Source organism: Ochlerotatus camptorhynchus, unplaced genomic scaffold (genome assembly GCF_037179485.1).
Source record: "Ochlerotatus camptorhynchus isolate MF236.1 unplaced genomic scaffold, CSIRO-AGI_Acam_v1.1 ptg000250l, whole genome shotgun sequence".
In the NCBI taxonomy this organism is placed as follows: Eukaryota; Metazoa; Arthropoda; class Insecta; order Diptera; family Culicidae; genus Ochlerotatus; species Ochlerotatus camptorhynchus.
The window spans coordinates 325601-349002 of NW_027040740.1; the positions used below are offsets into that span (position 1 = coordinate 325601).

The window sequence follows — 23402 nt, forward strand, 5'->3', positions numbered from 1 at the left end:
ACCCGAAAATGTAAATATCTGAGTTAAACCATTTATTTTAAGAGTAAAAATTCATTGACTAAAAATCAGCTGGATCAATCTTTTATTATATCCGAATTGTTATTGTTATGACAAACAGTGTTATTTGAGCGATTTCCAATAAAAGGAGCGAAGCGTGTCTTCTCATTGATGCTGTCGATTTTCCGAGCTCTATGTGATGCCACAGTTAACAAAAGGAGAAATATTGTATAAAAGAAGTATGGTATATACGATTGAATATCCTTAACGATGTGGAACATCCGTATGGTCTTGATGATACGTGGAGGTAATTCATTTTGGTGCTGGAAAAATAAATAAATATATAAGAATATAATAGATAATAGGGTAGAGGACTACTTCGGCCTTATCGCCCACTTTGGGCCTATTGCGTAGAAAACTTCAAATAAATCCATGATTTCAGAGCTAACAAGTGAATTATGCGTTTGGTACGATACTTGAGTTAATACGCTCCGGAACGAAGTCAATTAGAACGCATGATATGAAGGTTTGCACCCAATATTCCCAAAAACAAAAGAAGCGCTCCGACCGAATCAATTTTTGTCTTCATCCGATAGGCCGAAGTGAATTCATTGGCGTTTCAATGCGTTAGGCTGAGTTTAGCATCCGTAGGCCGAGTTTGGCGTCAAGAAGCACTTTTGACAATATCTCAACGATTTGTTTCTCTTTATCAAATCTTACGGTACATACTGAAAGGTAAATAAATTTGGAAGCCATCAATAATGATAACATTCCGTTTGGTGCTAAACTGCGCTAGATTAAGAAAGACTAAGTGCGGGTTGTGCTTAATAGGCCGGAAATGGGGTAGTTAACCCTATAATTTCATATTTTTTTTAAAGATAATTTTTATTATCACCGTCACTCGACGATTGTGAGTGCCACTTATATCACTTTTTTTTTTCATTTGGTGACTAGTCACGTGACTGGAGCGATTACAGAAGTAATTCCAAATTAGACCACTGACCAGAAATGATGATGGACTCGACTTACATAAAAGGGCCCTATAAGCGTAGTATTTCGGTAGCCATGTTTCAAACTAACTATTCATAACGCACACATTTCATTCAAACACATCACCCCCAAAAAGTACCCAACGAACATTGGCAGCAGAACAAGAGCTTATTCAGTCAAACATATGTTTCTTCAGCTATGAAATGGCTTATTCAGCCCTTAAGGTACCCTAAATAAATTCGCCGCGTTTTAAATGCATGGCGGCGTACGGAAGCGCTCAAGCCAACGCGGCAAGTCGACGCTGTTCGCGCGTTTTTGCAGCGTTAATTTTGCGTTCGCTTTCGATTCGCTGTCTGTTTTTACCGCCGAAGAAGTGCGGTTTTTATTCTTATGTGCTGGTGTTACTGTACCGAAAGCGATTTTCAAGTGATAAAAAATTTCAAAAACAAAAACTAATAGAATTGGTTCGAAACTATTTTTTCAAAGATGTTTGAACTTGTAAATTTAATTTACTGCTCCCTGAAATTTGACCAACATCTCAGACTATCATTTGAATTTCTACAATATTCCCATCTACAAAACCCCGAAATTCTCCAAATTCTAGCAAAGCTTCTATGTAGTTCCAAGAACTTGTACAAAATTCATTGCTCTACTTGGAATTCGCTCAACTTGTACAAAGATCGGTACACTATATCGCTTAAATTAGCAATATTGTATGCAAGCTTGTAAACGATTTCGTTGTTTATGCCAACTGTAGCTCAAAATTAAACGAGGGGAGATTTTACGCGATACTTAAAATTAAAAAAAAAAATCTCTGTGTGGCGTCGGTAGCATTGGTGCTCAGCACGGAAAATAAAACAAGGAAAAAAAATGGCATTTGATTTAGGGCAAATAATATTGTTATTTTTCAAACATCTTATAAAACAAAAATGGTAGAACTATTCAACAAATGGTTTGGACGATACCCCGAACACGTCGTTAACAAAATAAACATACACATTTTATTAGGGTTGGCAATGACCAAAAAACCTATTTTTACTACGATTTTACAGCAGATCAAGAAATATAGAAAAGCGAAAAATTGACAAAATTGGGTAAATTGACAGATAAATATGTGCAAGACAACACTGCCAACTTTACCACAACAACAACAGGCTTACAAGATACCAACGTTTGGAAAACTACCATCAAATTTAGATGAATGTATGGGAAAATCAATAATTTCCCATACTAATTCACCGAAATCTCCATATCTTGGCGCGACCTCTAAACCTTAATCAATCTTTACCATTTTTTGCACAGGCTCATATTTTGGTGTTATGAATTATCAGACTATCAGAACCATTAGAAATTTTTCACTTTTTTTAATGAAGCACCCTAATGCGTATATGTACACCGTTTTCTTGTACTTATACTTTGATATACGTTTTAGAAAACCGTGTAAACGTACGCGCACATATATTTGTACTTATGATTCCCCCAATTCTTTCACTCACACCAAATATGAATACTAAGATGAAACTGTCGGAAGAAAAACTTTCTATTTTTGTGTCCTCTTTTACGGTTCCTTTCATCCAATGAATATGCAAGGTAATTTTGTGGTTTTGCTGCCCTCTCTTCTTCTTCTTTCCTTTATTTAATGTCGGTCTCTGTTCCGCAATCTAGTGCCAATCACCGACGGGCATCGATTGGCATCCATTGACGGTAATCGAATGTGCAGGAAGGCAGCTTCCACGCCTGCGTAGGGTATCGCTCCCATTCAACACACATGAGCCGGGACTAACGGCTTTACTTCCCTTCCGAAGGAAGACGTGACCAGAGATTTTTATGCCTCAGAAAAATCCCACCGACCTCGGCTGGGATTGAACCCAGACCCATCGGGGTGTTAGAAAGCAGTCACGCTTACCACTACACCACCGGCGCCGGCTTGCTGCCCCCTCGGTAGAGATGAAATTTTGTGCACTTTTTATCAAAACAATCACACCAAAATCAGCGATGCCCCATTTTTTAATTACTCGATGAACAACTAATCGATTATTTTTTGTTCGCTGTGCTGCCATTTTTCCACCTATGAGAGTGCAGCACATGTTTGAAACGATCGGTGATGATCCTCTGGAGATGTTAATGCTTATATCGGCATGATATAACCGATTACAAATATTTTACTTTTCGGTTCGTTAATCGATTAATCGATTATTCGAATGAAAATCGGCCATCACTAGATGAATGTGAAACATCATTTCAAATATAAGGACCGTACATGAATAGGGACCGGGGCTAATCACAAATTACGTCCCCACGGTAACTGAAATAAACACGAGTGTTCACCGGTTCCTCAAACTTTAGCATTCAGCAAACGTTATAAAAGTCGATAGACCTTTTTGACGTTTAATCGTCTTTCTCTATCTAGCACACAAAAACTAACGTTAAGTCCCATTGACTTTTTAGTTAATCCATAATAAAATAGATACATAAAAGCTAGTATTCTCCTGATCAAACATAACAATTTTCACATTGTAGAGCTGAACATCCGGCACCGATGCCATCCCTGGCGACGGACGAGCGTAAATCATGTCGAATTCAATAAACAGAAATACTTACATATTCTATCCAGAACATAGGCAGAATCATGTTGCTAAACATCTGAATGTCATCTGAAAACCCGTTTAACTCAGGAATTACTAGATTGCTCTGCGTTCGAGCACGTTGATCTATTGGAATACCGAGGGTTGGATCAGCAATTGTATAGCTGTAATGTTTCTCGCGATCCGGACGCATTCCGGATATTTTCTTTGCCATCGATAGATTCCTTGCGAAATAGTGTGGGCTTGTGGCAGCTACGGGAAAATCTACAAATAATATTTTACGTTGACACGTACATTCATTACTGTTCAGTAAAGTTCATCAAACATAACATACCATTATAACATTTAGACATATCCGTCATGCCATTTTCCAGAAAACTATTTTGTCCTTTGTAGCAGTCCTCAGTACCGTTCATTAATCGATCGTATGAGTTGTCGGGAAGAACATATTCATAGCCGAGTAATGGTCCACGTTGAACTTTCCTTTCAAAGTAGAGAGGTACTGCACGACAAAGTGTCCTTCTCCAGTATATAATGATGGAATTTTCGTCCAAATTCTGCTGGTATAGAGCTCCCTCTGATGAGTTCACGATGGATGCAAAACAATCACCATTTTCAGGTATGAATCCAGGAACAGTTGGCCGGTTCCTGTATGAATTGATCATGAAGAACTGATCATCTCCATGTTGTAGTCCATGCCGAACGTTCACTCTATCGTTATAGTCGTTGTACATCTGTATCAGTGTGGGTATGTAGTGAAAAAAGTAATATTAGGAAATTTAATTAACCATATCCTATAATTGTCATTCAAATTCTTCTTAAGGGGGGAAATACAAGTAACACATAAAAAACTCGACGATTTTCGGATTTTTTTTTTGTGAGCAAATGAAACAACGTAAACGTTTGGGGTTTTTTTGCATTAAATTGCTTAAATCTTCCTCTACATTTAAGAATTTTTTCATTGGTGTGTGACCTCTGTGGCTCTTTGGGGTCACATCGGAAGGAGGTCGCCTCCGGTGGGAGAGAGGTGACGCTGCGTGTCCGAACCAATGCAGGTATTTACTGAAGCAATCGTGGCCAGCCGGGAACTGCGTCACGTGGAAGTTGACTTCTCAGAATTTTCTGTTCACCCAGGTCGAAATAATCGGTATTAATCTACATGTCCATCTACCGTTATCCACCCACTCCTGCTGCCACTTCGGTACTCTTCCGGCTTCTCTCCGCCTTTAGCATTCGCTGTCCTCCGTCAGGGTGATGCCGATAGGGATCATTCCAGCGATAGTGCATACTGCTTTGTTTTGTGGTGGGCCAGCTTTGCTTCTTGCATCTAGTTGGATACCGTGTCGATCATCTCCGCTTCTATTTGGACGCCTTCTCGGCTCTCTCGTCCACTGTCTTAATTGCATCCACCGTTGATCCAACCGGTGAACACTCGTGTTTATTTCAGTTACCGTGGGGACGTAATTTGTGATTAGCCCCGGTCCCTTTCAAATTGTATCATTATTTATGTACGGTCCTTATATTTTAAATGACGTTCCACATTCATCTAGTGATGGTCGTTTTCATTCGAAAAATCGATTAATCGATTAACGAACCGAAAAGTAAAATATTTGTTATCGGTTATATCATGCCGATATAACAGGCCAGTGACAAGGCCTATACCAACAGCAGCGTTTGACAGTAGGCAGCATGTCCCGGGCTCAAATCATTTATTTTGCTGTGCTGGGCCCGCTGTCACCGTATAACATGTTGCCTACGCGCCTGCCACTGGGCTGCGATATAAGCATCAACATCTCCAGAGGAAACTGAAATATAAAGTTTTTCTTCCGACAGTTTCATCTTAGTTTTCATCACTTTTCATCTTAGGTTGATCTCCCTTTCCGAAATCCGAACAGGCCCTTTTTACAATCCGTGCTGACATTTTGTCAGCATGTTGACGAGAGCTTGCCTTGTATATCCAGCAGACATAGAGGCCTATACCACAGACAAACAGACATAACACTCGCAAGCATTTAACGGTCAATTTAAAAGTATCGTAGTTGGTAGTACCACCATCTGTTCAGCGTACTACCCACCACAGGGTAATGTTTTAGCGACGATATTTTACGGCGAGAAATATTCAATGAGTTATGTCTGTTTGTCTGTGCCTATACGATACTGGATTCCTGGCTTCTGATTCTCCCATCTGTCTGGGAAGAAATCCTCGTCCAGTCGACCTTCAATTTGTCTGGACATATTTCAGTGGGCGTCGATAGACCAATGACCTTCGCCATCACGACTCGGTATGCATTGCCCCTGGGATTGGAATCAGCGTCTCGGTACAGCTCTTTGAAACAGTTTGCGACATCTCTTGTTTTAGTGCGGCCCTGGCCGCTCGGAACACTACTCTAAGCTCCTATGTCTTTATCGGTTCTTGCTCTCTGAACGTGTATTCTGGCTCTGAATCAACTAAAGTGGAGGGTGCTAAGTGCTCCGTTCTACCAGTAAGCTGGGCGCCGGCGGTTCTTTGGCTCCAGTTTTCTAGGCATGGTCGTATCACATGCCCTCACTAACGTTTCTGTCAACTCGTCCGTCATCAGGTTCACGGAGCTGCTGTCTACTCGGAGTCAACGAAGAGATCATAGTCGAAATCCTTCATCTTCCACTTCCGTTCGCAAATTTTCGTTCTCGGTATCACCACAGGATTCCGTTAATCGATGCTATACCGGATCGCCTGATGGTGCTATCGGTATATCCCATACACACTCTCCATTTCATGTTTGCCACCAGCGACGGACTGCAGAAAGTGACGTTGATTCACGGCCGTCTCCCATGCATTAAAGTTTCCTCCGATGACTACCGGTCTTTGTCCGATCAGCTCATTGGTTATTCCATCCAAAATCTGGTGGAACTGCTCCATCGTCCATTTAGGGAGTACGTAACAACTGCATATACATATTTCGTTAAATTTGGCGATGATGATACCTTCATATGAGCTCACAACCACTTCTTGAATGGGATATCTGCCATTAACCATTCCAGTTATCCCTGCTCTATTCACCACCGAGTTACCTTTATCGGGAGGAACTCGATACAGTTCCATAATAATTCATATACATGTTATAACTTTAACATCAACTTTTATCGTTTGATTAAGCTCTTTTCCGCGTTCCACGTAAGTATTGATTTTAATTGTGAATTTCGGGAAATAAGTGCAAGATTTCCGAAAAGTTGCTAAATATAATCAATTTTTTTGTTTTTTTTCCGTCGATCTTGTTTTCCGTACTGAGTACCAATGCTCTCGACGCCAGGAAGGCAGCTCCCACACCTGGACCCTACATATCGACCCATAAACTTATGAACCGGGACCAACGGCTTTACTTCCCTTCCGAAGGAAGCCGTGATCAGTGATTTTATGCCTCAGAAATTCATTGCAATTTTGTTTGTGGCAAAAAGAAAACAAAACAAAAAAAAGAAAATCGCCATATTATTTTTGAATCAATAAACATATTTTTATTTCTACTGCGTGAATTGTCAGACTTCATAAAATAAATATGATTGAATCAACAAGAAATCTCTTTTAAAAACAAACATATTTTTGTTGTTGACCCAGCTGCCAAATTTGACAGCTTACGTCAAAACCATGAAAGCTCTTGTAAATTCGAAAAGATTTTCTTTTTGATTTAACAATCCATGCACACTCAAATTTTTTCGCCGAGATTCCAACAGCCGAGTAGTTCTGCAATTTATTTTGCTGAGATTCAGTAAAACAATTGCCGATACTCAGCTAACAAATAACTATTTGCAGAAATATCAGCTAACAAACAGATATTTTGCAGAGATATCAGCAAAAGTAAATGCCGAGGTAATCGGCTGTTGGAGATTTTACCGAACTAGATTAAGTGTGTGCACACTTAAATTTTTTCGCCGAGATTCCAACAGCCGAGCAGTTCTGCAATTTATTTTGCTGAAATTCAGTAGCACAATTGCCGAGACTCAGCTAACAAATAACATTTTGCTGAGATATCAGCTAACAAACAGATATTTTGCAGATATATCAGCAAAAGTAAATGCCGAGGTAATCGGCTGTTGGAGATTTTACCGAGCTAGATTAAGTGTGTGGGTTTTGAGGAACAAAAATACAGGATTGTTGAAACAATGATGATTTCTTTTTGCAGCCAAAATAAAATGAAATTCTTATTGATTTTACGTCAAATAGTATTACGTTTAAAATATTTTTTTCTGCGTGTAGCGCTATCTTGATGGTGATTTATGTGTTGCAATTATTTGACAATCGTTATACCATGTTATACACACTTAATCTAGCTCGGTAAAATCTCCAACAGCCGATTACCTCGGCATTTACTTTTGCTGATATCTCTGCAAACTATCTGTTTGTTAGCTGATATCTCAGCAAAATGTTATTTGTTAGCTGAGTCTCGGCAATTGTTTTACTGAATCTCAGCGAAATAAATTGCAGAACTGCTCGGCTGTTGGAATCTAGGCGAAAAAATTTAAGTGTGTAATTGCTCAGTATGGACAGCGCTTTACCAACTTAGCTAACTTAGGCTGTGAACCATTTGCCGGATTTGCCGAGTTAAATTTAACTCGTGGTTAAAAGTGACATTTCGAAAGTTATTCTCAATGTTCGAAAATCCCTGTGCTGTCGATCGACCGGTCGAGCCAAGGTTGTCAAAATTTTACTTCTTGTCTGTCAGAAATAACCATGCTCGATTAGCAGGGTTAATCGATTGCTTTCCATTTGTCAAATTTTAACCAAAAGTTAAAATAATCCACCAAATGGTTCAGAGCCTTAGCTGTCCAGACTGAGCAGTTATAACATGTTATAACGGTTGTCAAATAATTGCAACACAGAAACCACCAGCAAGATAGCGCTATAACATGTTATAACTCTGTAGTCTGAACGTACTATAATAGTACGTTCATAGTACGTTCAGACTACAGAGTTATAACATGTTATAGCGCTATCTTGATGGTGGTTTCTGTGTTGCAATTATTTGACAACCGTTATAATATGTTATATAACTCTCCAGTCTGTACAGCTTTTAAGGGAAGATGCCGAGACTGGAGAGTTATAACATAAGACTATCTTGATTGCGTTTTTCGTGTCGATAATTATTATAAAAATGTTATAAGGCTATGGTCTGAACATAGCATTCTGTATATAGATGAAGTACTGCCGTTCATGGTAAGTCCGTCCCATAGTACACATCAGCAAGCCGAGAAAAACACGTTTTAAGTTTTCTTCATGCCATTACTTCTTATGTAATGGGACAACCCGTTATGTTGTTTCCCAAACTTTTCCAGAACTAAGTTGTTGGGTTCATGTAGTATAATGAAGCTATGTGTGATAAGCTAACTGAGTTTTGACAAAAACTCAAATGGGACTGACTTGCGATGAGCAGCAGAGAAGGTACGGTAGAAAACCTTTTATGTTTATATTACTACACATTACCACATTCAAGGTGCCAATATTTTCAACAGGAACCATAAATGGAACAATCTTTTTGGCTGACTTCATGATTGGACTTGTTTGATTCCAGAGGTAGTTGTAAACTGTTGTATTCATAAAAACTTTATCACCGGAGCTAGATAGAATCAATTTGTAGCCCCATTTTACGAATAAACTCGAATTTTGTAATTTTGCTGCCATTGCCTGCGGAATGTAGAAAAAATGGTGGAAATTGTATTAATATTGCATTTATTACTATATAAATGTAGTCAAACTTACGAGTACAGCAGTATTAGGAATAGTAATAGTTTTGTTAAGTATTCCATCTTCATTAAATTCTGGCATAAAATGGAGCTGTCTTTTGGAGTTGTATGAAATTGTTGAGTTTTGAGGATGAAAAACTACATCAAGATGATCCAACGATTCACGGTATACTATGGGTCCTACCTCCTCGAAATTCAACTGATTATCTAACTTATCCATCCATCGCTCTGCATTTGTCACGGAAAATACGTAAACTTTACATGTAACCTGAGATTAGAACAAACAAACTATGAAATATTTCTGATATGCATGTGAACTGGTGACGCTGAAATTTGTAACTGCAAAACTGTGATCATTTTTCTACTACTAAAATAAAAGTACTTACCAAAACATCAGAAGTATCTTGCCACCATTTGAAATGAGGTGTAAATTCTCTCATTTTTAATCGATCATCCAAAATTATTTTTGTAAGCTCGTATCTATGTGCAACAAATCCAATTGTAAAAGACATCACAGCCAGGATTAAAGATGTTGAGATCACTGCTATGTCTGAAAAGAAAAACGGAAATTATCCTCCAACTGGTGAGATCTAACCATTTTGTACCTTTTTCAGACTGCGGAGTTATAACATGTTGTTGATATCCCAAACATGATCAAAATAGTCCTATAACATTTTAGGACTTCCCGAGTAAAGTTTTATACCAAATTGTTCTGACATTTGTTTTAAAACTTTAGTTCTTCGGTCTGACATCCGGTAATCAAGGTTTGATAACTGAATATGTTTATCATTGTGGTTGAATACCCGAGTGCGAGCCGCGAACAAACGGTGAACATACAAATATCTAGTCAGAGAATAAATAAACGCACGTCTGATCTGTTTTATGTATTTTATTATACGGCAATTCCATAGAAAAAAAGTTATAGTGGGTCTCAGAATTTCATGAAAATTGGTATAGTTCTTCCTTATCAAAAAATATTAGACTCGTATTTTTTTTATTGCGCCATTAGGGTGACCATTTCCGTGTTAGGGTGGTCCAAAAAATCATTTATTTTCAAAATGTCTTTTTTCAAAAATTTATAACTTCTGAACCTCTTGACCGATTTTTACGATTGACCCTTCAAATGAAAGATGTTTTAATGTAGTTTTAAGAAAAGTTATGAAACACTCAGAGATATTTGATTTTGTAGGAAAAAAATATGTTACAAATGCTTTTTCTTGATTTTCACTGCGAGGGTCTTCAACAACTTCTTATTTTAGTATTTTTAATTGAAAGATCATTTAATTTTACATGAAGTAGCAAAAAATTAGCGATGTCGGAGAAGCAGTTTTGGAGATACAATTTTTTTTAAATAAAAAATTATTGTTCCGCAATATATGCACCACACGTGCATGGAAACGATGAAGACGCAAGGTAGTTCACAATGCGTCTCCATCGAGTCACAGCAGCTGTGACTAATGAAATCTATGAGTAACTTACAAGCTGGGTGCAACATTCAGTTCAGCCTGGAGGCTGTCCATAAATACTAAAATAAGAAGTTGTTGAAGACCCTCGCAGTGAAAATCAAGAAAAAGCAATTGTAACATATTTTTTCCTACAAAATCAAATATCTCTGAGTGTTTCATAACTTTTCTTAAAACTACATTAAAACATCTTTCATTTGAAGGGTCAATCGTAAAAATCGGTCAAGAGGTTCAGAAGTTATAAATTTTTGAAAAAAGACATTTTTGAAAAAAAATGATTTTTTGGACCACCCTAACACGGAAATGGCCACCCTAATGGCGCAATAAAAAACTACGAGTCTAATATTTTTTGATACGGAAGAACTATACCAATTTTCATGAAATTCTGAGACCCACTATAACTTTTTTCTATGGAATTGCTGTATAATGAAGGGTGTTAAGATCAAAATTTGGTCGACTTAAACTTGACGTATTTCTTTTAATCGAGCATTTAAAAAACCTAAACACCCCGCATTTTGTAGGTGTGTACTGTCGTGAACCGACGCAATCTACAAAAGCCGATTCCATCACACACCACATAGACACTAAACATGCCACACAACACGCAGCGTTGCCTACAACATCTTTTACAAGACTGACTCAACCGAACCAGAGTTGATAATAGAAGAGTTACGCAGAGTGAAGCTTGCACCACTGATGTTGATCAATGGGCATTTTATTTTTATTTTGGCAAACCTTTGTTTTTGTTTACACCTCGGATGACTTCACCTGGGTTGTGGAAGTTTCCTCTAGTTTCGATAACAATACTTCCCGCGCAACAGAGTAAGTTTGTCTACTATGCTCGATAGTAAAGAGCCTGAATTTATAACGAGACGACATCTTATCAATTTGACAGGTCTTTTGCTCGATTGGAATGGCTTTTCGTATGACTTTGACAGATAGTCGATTGTTCCAATTTTGACATGTCGTCTCTTTATAAATTCAGGCTCTTTACTCGATAGGTAGACGGTTTGACAGTTCGATAGGTAGATTTTGGTTTCAGTCTGCGTAACTCTCCTATTATCAATTCTGAACTGAACCATGTACAAGGAGAAGCACTCAAGCCAGAGCCTCGCTCGTTCAAGCATGCATGTGTCCCCTGTGTGATACAGAATCTGATGGCATGAGTTAAACGAAAGGCCTGGCAATTCGGATTCGGTCAACCGGAAGCTTAGCTGATTTTTTTTTCTATACTTTATACTAATTGAACTTAAAAAAGAAAAAATAATTTAGTTTTTAAAATAAAAAAAATCAATCAATTTGCACGCATTCTTGATTGACCAAATTTTGATCGTAACACCATTTAAAGTGGTTCAAGTTCGGGGAAAGCAAGATCAATGCTAACAGGGTGATACAAAATTAATGATAATTATTCAACTTAAAGCATCTTATTGAATAATAATACGTAATGTTGCATCTAGAAGCTCAGCCGAACGCATTCGGCTTCGTTCATAAATTACGTAACGCTTATAGTGGGGAAGAGGGTCACCTATATCGTTACGAATTGTTACATAGAAGAGGGGTGTGCATAGCTTTCCGTTACGTTACAAAGAGAAAAAAATAAAAATAACGATTTTATGTTTTTACATGTAAAGTTTGAAAATAGGGTTATCTACGCCCATTTTGAGCCTATCGAGTAGAAAACATCACATATATGCAAGATTCAAGTTCCACGCTTTCCTTCATTTCGTGGTTGATAAAGTTCCGTTGTCTATTATGTCCAGCTGAGGAACTCCATGGCGGGCAAAGCTAATCTGACAGGTGTTCAAAGTAAAGCTGACAAATCCTTTAGTATGTTAACCTCGATGTAGTCAGAATAACGGTCGACGCTTATTAGAAAGTTTCTCCGTTTGCCCGCATAGTCTGTGAAAAATATGTCCATCGGCACAATCTGGAATGGATACACGGGAACTGCAGTACTCCGCATAAGAGGTTTTGCTTGACTGCTGGCAAATTTTGCACATACGGTGCATTTTTTGACCGCATCCACTATCTGTAAGCTCATACTCGGGCAAAATAGATACTTCTTCGCCAGTCTTAATGTCGATTCAATCCCGTTATGACTGGTGTGAAGTTTGTCTACCGATCGAGTTTGGACAGCCATTGCAAATATAGGGCCCTATTATTTAAGTCGAGCCGAATTGTCGTGAGCATCTAGAGATGTGGCCACTTCTTCGATGCAACGATCTTAAACGTTAGAATTTCTTGTTCCAGCTCATCGAACTGGTATGGTTTTGCCAACACCTTCAGGTGAGACATGAAATCGTCAATGCTGTCCATTGACAACTGTGCGGAGGTGAAGAGTTCCAACCGGTCAACGATAACGTCACCCGGAACACCACTTTTCTCTTAAAGGCTGCGAGAACTTTTTCCAAACTTCGCTTGTCCTCCGTAGTGACCTCAAAGTTGAAGTACTTTTTAACGCAGAAGATCCTACGGAAACTCAATTTCTTTGGGTTGTCGGCATCGGGCCCGTAATCCATTCGAATCGCCGTTGCATCATTATGCTATGCTTTGGAAAAGCAAAAATTTGGCAAGAGATTAACCAGCCTATAGCTAAAAGTCTTGTTAATAGAGATAACCTAATCAAACCTTCGTCAATATCAAGAACAGGAGTAAGATGAATTGGGTGATACTGCTAATGCAGCACCTTCCTCAAGGGGCTGCGCTCACTGCTCCTTTATCTGTTTCACAAGCTTGTCAAATAGCTTGTTCTGATTTTTTATCAGCATTGAAATATCAGATAACCTCACTTTTATGTGAACAGAGATAACAAAATGGTGTCGTTGGGTTTCCGCGTACATTCGTAACACACCCAGAGAGGAATCGGGTTTCGAACGCCTTTGGATACGGTTGTGTCTAAAGTTTGCTCTCTGTTTTGTGCGTGCATTCTCTTTCATAGTTTTCGGCTGCATTTGCCGGATTAGCGCTGGCACTCTGCCTCCCGGACGGTTATACGTGTGTGAGTGGCGGTTTTCTCGCTTTCCGAGAAGTTTTAGAATCAAGAAAGAAAACATGATTCATCATGTTTGCAAAATTGCAAGCATCAGAAGATTTGGCGCTGCGTGGATTGATTGTTTCTTCCGTACCAAAAAATTGTGGCATCGCGAGTGAAAATTTTAATTTCTGTTTATTTACGTGGTGATGAGAACGGCGCTGATCTATTGTTAGGGTTTTGCTAGGTGCATTGCTTTTGTGCACTGAGTAAATTGAAAAAGAAAAGTGAAGAAAAGTGATATTTGGTTGTTGTGTGGTTGGAGTGGAGAGAAAAATATGCGTGGAAGCATCGGGAATGCGCTCCCGGGTGAAGTGATTTGGTGAGTACCGTTCCGATTCAAATTTCGGACGATTCAAATTTCGGACACTTTCATTTTTAATTAAATATTACATCCAGTTAGAAACAAAGTAATAATGTTAGATGATCGTGGAGGGCACTAGTCAAAAAAATTTAAAATTTACAAGACATGTGGATCATATTCGACCGAGATAATCAACTTTTAAAAGTGTCCGAAATTCGAGTTTAAGTGTCCGAAATTTGAATCGGCACGGTACGTTCCAGTTGAAGATTGTTGACAAGTGTATTTGTGGTGATGCAAATTATGGTTTAGATGACGCATGGCTTCAAACATTTTGTGTATTCAAATACATATTACATACTAAATACGCACAAGGCATCGTTTGCTGACCATTGCCGCGGGTATATCGTGGGAGTCCCAGGTACCCGGTTCAAGCTTTAGTTGGCGGCGGTGGCTCTTATTAACCTTCTACCCCCTGCGTAGTTAGTGTGAATAAGGGCATCTATGTGATGTTTTGCTGTACTTGTTGTGGACATCTAGTGCATCCTGTTCCCTTAACTTGTTGAGGACACCCTATCTTGCCCTTACCCTTTTTGAAGTACTAGTCTTCACAACATAAAGGGCACCATTACGGAGCATGAGATTTGATCAAATTATTCGCAGTTCTACTTGTCCAACGCCGCCGGCTGGGTGAGGGATAGAGGATGACAAACACACACACACACACACACACACACACACACACACACACACACACACACACACACACACACACACACACACACACACACACACACACACACACACACACACACACACACACACACACACACACACACACTCACACACACACACACACACACACACACACACACACATACACACACACACACACACACACACACACACACACACACACAAAGTTGTATTCGTTTTCGGTCTTCTCTCCGGTTGGCCTCCACAAAACTCCATTTGCAAAATCCATTTGCAAATGTTATGCGAGCATTATTCATGTGTTCATTTTTAGTAAACAGGGCCCCGCTGTTGTGTCACTTTTTTCGAGTGAGTGAACTCAAATCCATCCGTGCACTCGTCTATAGCTTTAGATGGGCTCATCGTGTAATTTTACAGGACACGCATTTCGCTTTTGATCCAATTTGCATAAAATCGAACTGATTGTCAAGTACCGTAAAACGGGGTAGCATTGATAGTTTTTTAAAGTATATTCTAAATTTTTTTTACAGCATTGACTGTTTTTCAAATTTTATATTTTTAAAACAAGTACTGAGGATCCAAGAGTTAATTCGTTAGTAATATGTTGAACGAAAATTGAAGCATTGGCACATTTTTTTAGTTTTGTGACCGAACTTCAGTATTTCGATTTGGAGTTACTTTGATAATGCTCGATGAATGTAGAAAAAAAAAGAGGGAAACTCAAACAATTTAGTTGTTTATACATGAAACTTTGAATGAGTACCCTAATAAACGAGCACCATACATGAACGATACCACAAATCGTGCCACCGTACCACATATTGTTGGGATGATAACCCGAATAGGTTGTTAGGCACTCTTTATGGTTATCGTTTATGCGGGTATATAATCAAGAAACTTCATAAGCAATAAGAATACAACATTGAATTTGTGATCGCTGTATCGGAAATACATTTCATGAGTGATGGTTTGAGTGCTTTTTCAAAAAGGCGAAAAACACGAAAATGGTTTTTTAATATTTTTTTCCTTTGGTTTGTTTTTTCCGTCGATCTTGTTTTCCGTGCTGAGCACCAATGCTACCGACGTGCCAGGAAGGCAGCTCCCACACCTGGACCCTACATATCGACCCATCAACTCATGAACCGGGGACCAACGGCTTTACTTCCCATCCGAAGGAAGGCGTGATCAGAGATGTTATGCCTCAGAACATCCCGGCGGCGCCGACTGGTATTGAACCCAGGCCTGCTGGGGTGAGAGGTAATCACGCTTACCACTACACCACCGGCGCCGTTGCATTATTAATATTTTTGTAAAATATGTAACACATACTATTTAAAATATTGATACCATATCAACGGAAATACCCTAAGCTACAATTTGGAACCAATGTTTCTTATTTGGAAAAAGCACAGCGAGTAAATTTATTCTTTATATTATACCATCAAAGTTACCCGCATTATCAAAGATACCCCGTTTTACGGTACGTGGAATATCACCCACGCGGAATAACCTGCCTTCACAGCGCAGTACATACCCTACACTTCCACCACTGTATCAAAACGATCAGCCAGGAGAAAAAAAAGAACCATGTGCACGTTTTTGAATGTTTTTTCTATTTTTCAATATCCAAATTTTTGATTTTCTGAACAAACTAAAAGTGCTCTCTGTACGGTTTAATCAATACTTTGTCATCCATTTTCTATTTCTGGACGCACTTATGCACGATAAATCGCTCCACATAACCAAAACTGAGCGCACAAAACTTACAATGCACTTTCTCCGACATTTTCCACGAAAGACGTGACTCGAACTATAAACGGCGGAGAAAAAACTGATCGAATAACCGGTCCGTCCGCCATATTAGCTTTCTCAATGTTTGTTGATTATGCAAGCATGTAAATTTATAGATTTTCTCGTTGAAAATTCGATGTTCTTTGATAAGTTTTTACATCGCGTGGAGAATAATACACTGCAAGAGAAAATTAATCGAATAATCGTGTACTTTTATGAGTTTTATCCTGCTCTTTTAATGGGCATGATTTTTAATGTAAAATTAAATTAAAACATAGTTTAAAGCGATTTAATTTTAAAATGGTTTTGGTTTATACACAGCGTTATATTACACAACCGATGGATTGACCTGGTTGCAGCAGTTTGGATGTAATATTCAACAACTTTTTTTTTCTGTGTGTGTAATGTAAAATTCCTTATTGTTTGCTGTGCGCATATTAACGGGGTTAATTTTTAATTTGAACTTCTAGTAGCCCTAAGACCACCGACAAACAGACATAAAACTGGCAATTAGTTTATCGAACACGCATTTAACGGTCAATGTTTATAGTTGGTATAGTACCGCCACCTGTGGCGCGCATTGTCAATAACCCTTGCATTTGACGTTTACACACTACCACCATCTGTTAGTATACTCAACAGAAGACAGTAGTGACACCGTATTGAAAAATATTCAATGTAGGAGAAATGGATGTAATGTCGGCCTAAATGCCCCTAATTTGGGCCCACACAGATAAAAATTCTGAATTTTAATAGTGATGTAAACATTCATTCACGTAAACTTGTATTTCATTTCACGCAACCGAGCAACTTGTAAACAATGTTGTTTACAACAAAGGGCTTTTGTATACAATATTTGCTACATTGCACGAAATGTCTCAAAACTTTACATTACAAGTTTATATGATATGTGACGCTCCATTTGTGTGCATACATAAATACAGCAATCGTTAAACTTTCAAAAGCGACCAAAAATATTCATTAGTACCGTCCCAATGACGCGTTCATCTAGATAAAATTGATAAATAGCATATTTTTAGCCATGGGCCCAATCTTAGATCCATAGGCCAACATTAGAGCCATTTCCCCTATTATGTCTGTTTGTCTGTGCTACGACCATGAGAAATGCTGGTTTCTGGTAGCCTTATTTGCTGTTTTGTTTTGATTCTGCGTTCCGTTTCGAATCCTTCCATTTCACTTTTCTCCATTCCTTGTACTTAATGACGCCTGAGCAATTTTTAGTTTGCACGTCGTGCAGATTAGCGGGGTTCAAACTTAAAAGTGTTCAGATTTAAAACGGTAGCTCTGAAGTAATAAACTAGATAACCATAGAATGACGCGTAACAATATGCTGTATTCTCGATTTCTGCTCGATTAAAAATGAATAGACTTAACTATAAGCCACATTGTATATACTTACCGCTACACTTGGCGCGATGTTTTGTTTCCTTGACTGGAATTTCTTTTGAGACCATTTTATTCGTGTCAAAACATTGAACTTGTAACATAATCAATTGAAGCTTCTCTAAGTATTGATCTGTTTAGAAGCACAAATAATCACTCGTGCGTTTTGAAATGCTATTCACTAGAGATAAGATAAGAACTAGTAAATCATTGTGTATTCTGTAAATAAGCATCTCACTTATGCCCCTTGAAATAACTAAATCACCGTATATATGTATTTCAATGAATTTATTGATTTATTTGTTGGCGTCTCGAATATAAGCATGAAATCTGTGCTTTAGAATTCCGCCAGTAAGTTGGTCCGAAGCGTTAGCTTGTCAGACTAAGACTAACTGATGAGTTTTGCGTTGAATTTCTATATACGATGAATACGTAAATAGCAGCATGTGATAAAGATTGCTTTTACATTTTATTGACAGCATTTGTATGATTGCTTGCATGTGCTGTTGAAATCACATGTTGCTTGGTATAGAAATGAATGAAAGATGTTGATACGGTCGATACTGCCTGATGACGATGCCCAGAGGAGATCGCACTCTACGTGTTTGATGCGAACAGGGCAACTAGCATCCTAACAAACATTTCCAGCCTTGTTTCGTGCTATAAAGCAGCATAATAAAAGCTGGATGTAAGGTTTTATAACCGTAGCAATCAAATTCTTAAGAAAAACAATTTTCATATCAAGTGTAATAGCGAAGACTACAAATCAAGAAGACTGGCAACTCTTCCATTTTCTCATACGAACGCTATGAGACAGGTACAATCGCGTCATCTGCCGCTCAAAGGTAAATGCTTCGAACGAATTTGATAGCAAAGATTACATCCTCACAAGAAGGGTTTGTGTATTTGCTCATTTTTCTATGCGTTGCTTCCACCTTCAGTCAAGCGCAGCGCCATTGTATCTGTCGCTTGGATTCTGGCAAAGTTGCCAGTCTTCTTGATTTGTTGTCTTCGGTAATAAGTTAACCACATAGACGTTTGCCAATTTTAATCACTAATAAACGGGGAATTATTTTATATTATTCAATAAGATATAAATTATTATTTTTAAAAATATCTATAAGCACTATATATTTCGTTACCGTGTCAACAATTTAAGTGTAGTTTATTTCATTAGGCCCGGTGCCCACTGGTGTAAAGACGGTGTGACATCATATAACATGTAAAAATACCACGTCAATGTCGTGTATCATGTGGCGAACGTCGACATGTTGCAGCAGATGTTACACCAGTGGGTACCTGGCCTTACATTTTGTAAGTTGCCCTCAACATAGACGCTGCTCACAATTGCCAATGCCAGTCTTCTTCTTCTTCTTCTTCTTCTTCTTCTTCTTCTTCTTCTTCTTCTTCTTCTTCTTCTTCTTCTTCTTCTTCTTCTTCTTCTTCTTCTTCTTCTTCTTCTTCTTCTTCTTCTTCTTCTTCTTCTTCTTCTTCTTCTTCTTCTTCTTCTTCTTCTTCTTCTTCTTCTTCTTCTTCTTCTTCTTCTTCTTCTTCTTCTTCTTCTTCTTCTTCTTCTTCTTCTTCTTCTTCTTCTTCTTCTTCTTCTTATCAGTATTATTATTATTATTTGTCTTCACATTTTCCTCCTCCTCTTTCTTCTTCTTATTCTTCTTCTTATTCATTCGAGTTCGGGACATAGACTTCTCTGACGTTTGTGAATTGCACATGTATTAGTGCAGAAGTTTGGGTAAATTCAAAGGTTTTCTTGCACTAATACTTATAATTTACCCCGAGTTCTGCACTAATACTTGTGCATTTCACAAATGTCAGAGAAGTCTATTGTTTCTAATGGCCCACGCACATTAGATCCGGATCGGACGCGTTGCGGCAAAGTGACAGCTAAATCTATTGTCTAACTGTCATATTTACGTCAACGCAACGCAAACGGATCTAATGTGGGTGGCTCTTAACAGTAGCAAAAGTGCGCGTGCTCGGGATATCGTTTTTTTTAATAATTACTATATTTGTACCTCGGGATATCGTTGTATTTGGCGAGGTATTTGGTGGTTTTTCGCAGTTTTTTTGGTCCAAAAACGCCATCAGCTACAAGTGACTAGTGATTACTTAAAAGTAAAAAGTAAAAAGGAACGGTTGTTCTCATTTGATAACATTGTGGACGGTATTCTCAAATACCTCAACATTTCTGATCCTCTGAAAAGCATTGTCCCCACATTGCTTCCCACTGTGAAATCCTTCTTGAAGCAATTGACTTCAAAATGGCCCCTCCTTGCAGCTATCGTAGGGGATTGATCACTGTTCTACAGTGGAATTATCGAAGCCTTATTCCGAAATTAGATTCGTTCAAGTATTTAGTCCATAACAATAATTGGGATGCATTTGCCCTCTGTGAAACATGGCTCTCTTCAGAAATTGATCTCCCTTTTTACGATTTTAACATTATTCGATTGGATCGTGAGGATTCACGTGGAGGAGGGGTACTTTTGGGGATTAAAAAAGTACCATTCTTTCTATAGAGTGAATCTTCCAGAATTCCCCGGCATTGAAGTTGTCGCATGTCGGGCTACCATTAAAGGTAAGAGGCTTTGTATTGCTTCTGTATATATTGCTCCTAGAGTCTCTGTTAATCGCAAACAACTTTTCGACATATGTGCGGTACCTTCCCGCTCCATGGTTGATCATGGGAGATTTCAACTCCCACGGTACATTTTGGGGGGAGCTGTACGATGATAACCGTTCTACTTTGATTTATGATCTCTGCGACAACTTCAACATGACAATTCTTAACAATGGAGAAATAACACGTTTGGTTGGTCCATCATCGAATGGTAGCAGATTACATCTCACCTTTTGCTCCAATTCACTTTCGTTGGATTGCACTTGGTATGTAATCCAGGATCCGCACGGTAATGATCATCTGCCGATCATAATTTCGATTGCCAGTGGGTGACGAGTTGACAGAATCCGTTAACGTGGCGTATGATCTAACCCGTAACATCGATTGGACTAAGTTCCAATCCGCGATAGGCGATACAGTATCGTCAGTATCGTCGCGTTTAAACTTTTTCGGAAACGCGGAACACGCGAGCATTTCGACGCATACACATCTCTTGAACGCGAACTCAAGAGCCTCATCAAGGCCAAAAAACGGGGTTACTGGCGGCAGTTTGTAGACGGATTGACGCGCGAAACTTCTATGAATACGCTTTGGAGTACGGCGCGAAGAATGCGTAACCGGTCTACTAACAACGAAAGCGAGGAATACTCGGATCGATGGATTCTTAAATTCGCGCGAAAAGTGTGTCCGGATTCCGTGCCCATCGTATCGGCCCATCGCGATGCTGTCTCGCATTCGGAAATTGATGGAGAAAATGATCCTTTTTCGCCTCGACAAATGGGTTGAGACGAACCACCTTCTTTCAGATACTCAATTTGGTTTCCGTAGGGAAAAGGGAACGAACGACTGTCTCGCGCTGCTTTCCTCGGAAATTCAGTTGGCTTTTGCTAAGAAAGAGCAAATGGCTTCTGGGTTCTTCGATATCAAGGGGGCTTTTGATTCGGTATCCGTTGAAGTTCTTTCAGAGAAACTCCACGCTTGTGGATTGTCGCCATTATTGAATAATTGTTTGTACAATTTGCTGTCAGAAAAACATATGAGCTTTTGTCATGGAAACACTACAGCTTTTCGGTTTAGCTACATGGGTCTCCCCCAAGGCTCATGTTTAAGCCCCCTTTTGTACAATTTCTAAGTTAGAGAAATTGATGACTGTCTTAGGGACAATTGCACGTTGAGAAAACTTGCAGATGACGGCGTAGTGTCTATCACAGGGCCAAAAGAGGTTGACCTGCAAGGACCCTTACAGGATACCTTGGACAATTTGTCTACTTGGGCTATTCAGCAAGGTATCGAATTCTCTACGGAGAAAACTGAGTTGGTCGTTTTTTCTAGGAAGCGTAGCCCAGTACGACCAAAGCTGCAAATTTTGGATAAACCGATCGCTCAAACGAATTGTTTTAAATATCTTGGGGTCTGGTTCGATGCACCAAATGCACCTGGAAATCCCACATTGAGTATCTGAGACGAAAATGCCAACTAAGGATCAATTTCCTTCGATCAATTATCGGAACGTGGTGGGGAGCCCATCCACAAGATCTTCTGACGTTGTACCGGACAACGATTTTATCGGTTTTAGAGTACGGTAGTTTCTGCTTCCAGTCGGCAGCTAAAACGCACATCATCAAGCTGGAACGGATCCAGTATTGTTGTCTTCGTATCGCGTTAGGATGCATGCACTCGACTCATACTATGAGTCTCGAAGTGCTGGCGGGCATGTTGCCACTATTCGTCCGTTTTTCAGAGTTATCGCTGAGGCTCCACACCCGTTGCGAAGTAATGAACCCACTGGTGATCGAAAACTTTGAGAAGCTTCTGGAGCTAAATCCTCAAACATGTTTTATGACTTTGTACCACCTATATTTAACACAGGATGTCAACCCTTCAAGAAATATTCCCAATCGTGTAGTCTTCTCCGATTTCGGCAATTCAGTGAATTTTGATTTATCTATGACGCAGGAAATCCGCGGAATTCCAGAGCATCATCGTCCTATGATTGCTCCGTCATTATACTCTGTAAAGTTTGGCCATGTTGATTCTGCAAGTACGTTTTTCACAGATGGATCTCTAATAGTAGAGTCCGCTGGTTTTGATGTATTTAATGAATTTCATAGCGCCTCTCGAAAACTTGAAGCTCCTTGTTCTGTGTATGTGGCTGAACTGGCAGCAATTCACTACACTTTGGAAACTATTGCTTCACTTCTTCCAGATCAGTACTTTATTTTTACGGATAGTCTTAGTTCTATCGATTCTATCCGTTCTATTAGGCCGGTAAAGCACTTCTCGTATTTTCTCTTGAAAATACGAGAGCTGCTTAGTGCTTTATCCGTGCGCTCTTTCATCATCACCTTCGCGTGGGTCCCTTCGCATTGCTCAATTATGGGCAATGAGAAGGCAAATTCATTTGCGAAGATGGGCGCTATGGAAGGCGATATTTATGGTCGACAAATCGCCTATAGCAGTCGATCGTTAGCTGGCAACATCAATGGAGTGAAGGGAGCTTGGGACGATGGCTACATTCAATTATCCCTAAGATGTCGAAGTTTGCATGGTTCAAAGGGTTGGACTTGAGTCGAGACTTCATACGCGTGATGTCTCGTCTCATGTACAATCACTATTGTCTAAACGCTCACTTGTTCCGTGTGGGGTTGGGAGACAGCAATCTCTGTGAATGTGGACAAGGTTACTAGGACGCTGATCACATCCTTTGGTCTTGTGCGGAGTATCGTGGAGTCAGATCACATTTATATGATTCCCTTCGGGCTCGAGGTAGACA

The 23402-nt window shown here is 39.2% G+C and overlaps 1 protein-coding gene across 3 annotated transcripts; it reads right to left on the reverse strand.

Annotated features, from left to right (window-relative positions):
• Positions 1 to 56: 56 nt before the first annotated feature.
• On the reverse strand, positions 57 to 18457 carry LOC135704883 (platelet glycoprotein 4). 3 transcript variants are annotated; one of them, XM_065226416.1, is made up of 8 exons: positions 18233 to 18457; positions 18011 to 18175; positions 9674 to 9837; positions 9304 to 9555; positions 9028 to 9228; positions 3907 to 4306; positions 3589 to 3836; positions 57 to 320 (listed from the first exon to the last, which is right to left on the reverse strand). In XM_065226416.1, exons 2-8 carry the CDS (start codon positions 18096 to 18098, stop codon positions 75 to 77), a joined length of 1599 nt encoding a protein of 532 aa, XP_065082488.1. In that variant the 5' UTR covers positions 18099 to 18175; positions 18233 to 18457; the 3' UTR covers positions 57 to 74. The 3 variants fall into 3 exon arrangements, with proteins under 3 accessions (XP_065082488.1, XP_065082486.1, XP_065082489.1); XM_065226414.1 differs by having other exon boundaries at positions 18011 to 18457; XM_065226417.1 differs by lacking the exons at positions 18011 to 18175; positions 18233 to 18457 and adding an exon at positions 9893 to 10069.
• Between the last annotated feature and the right edge of the window lie 4945 nt (positions 18458 to 23402).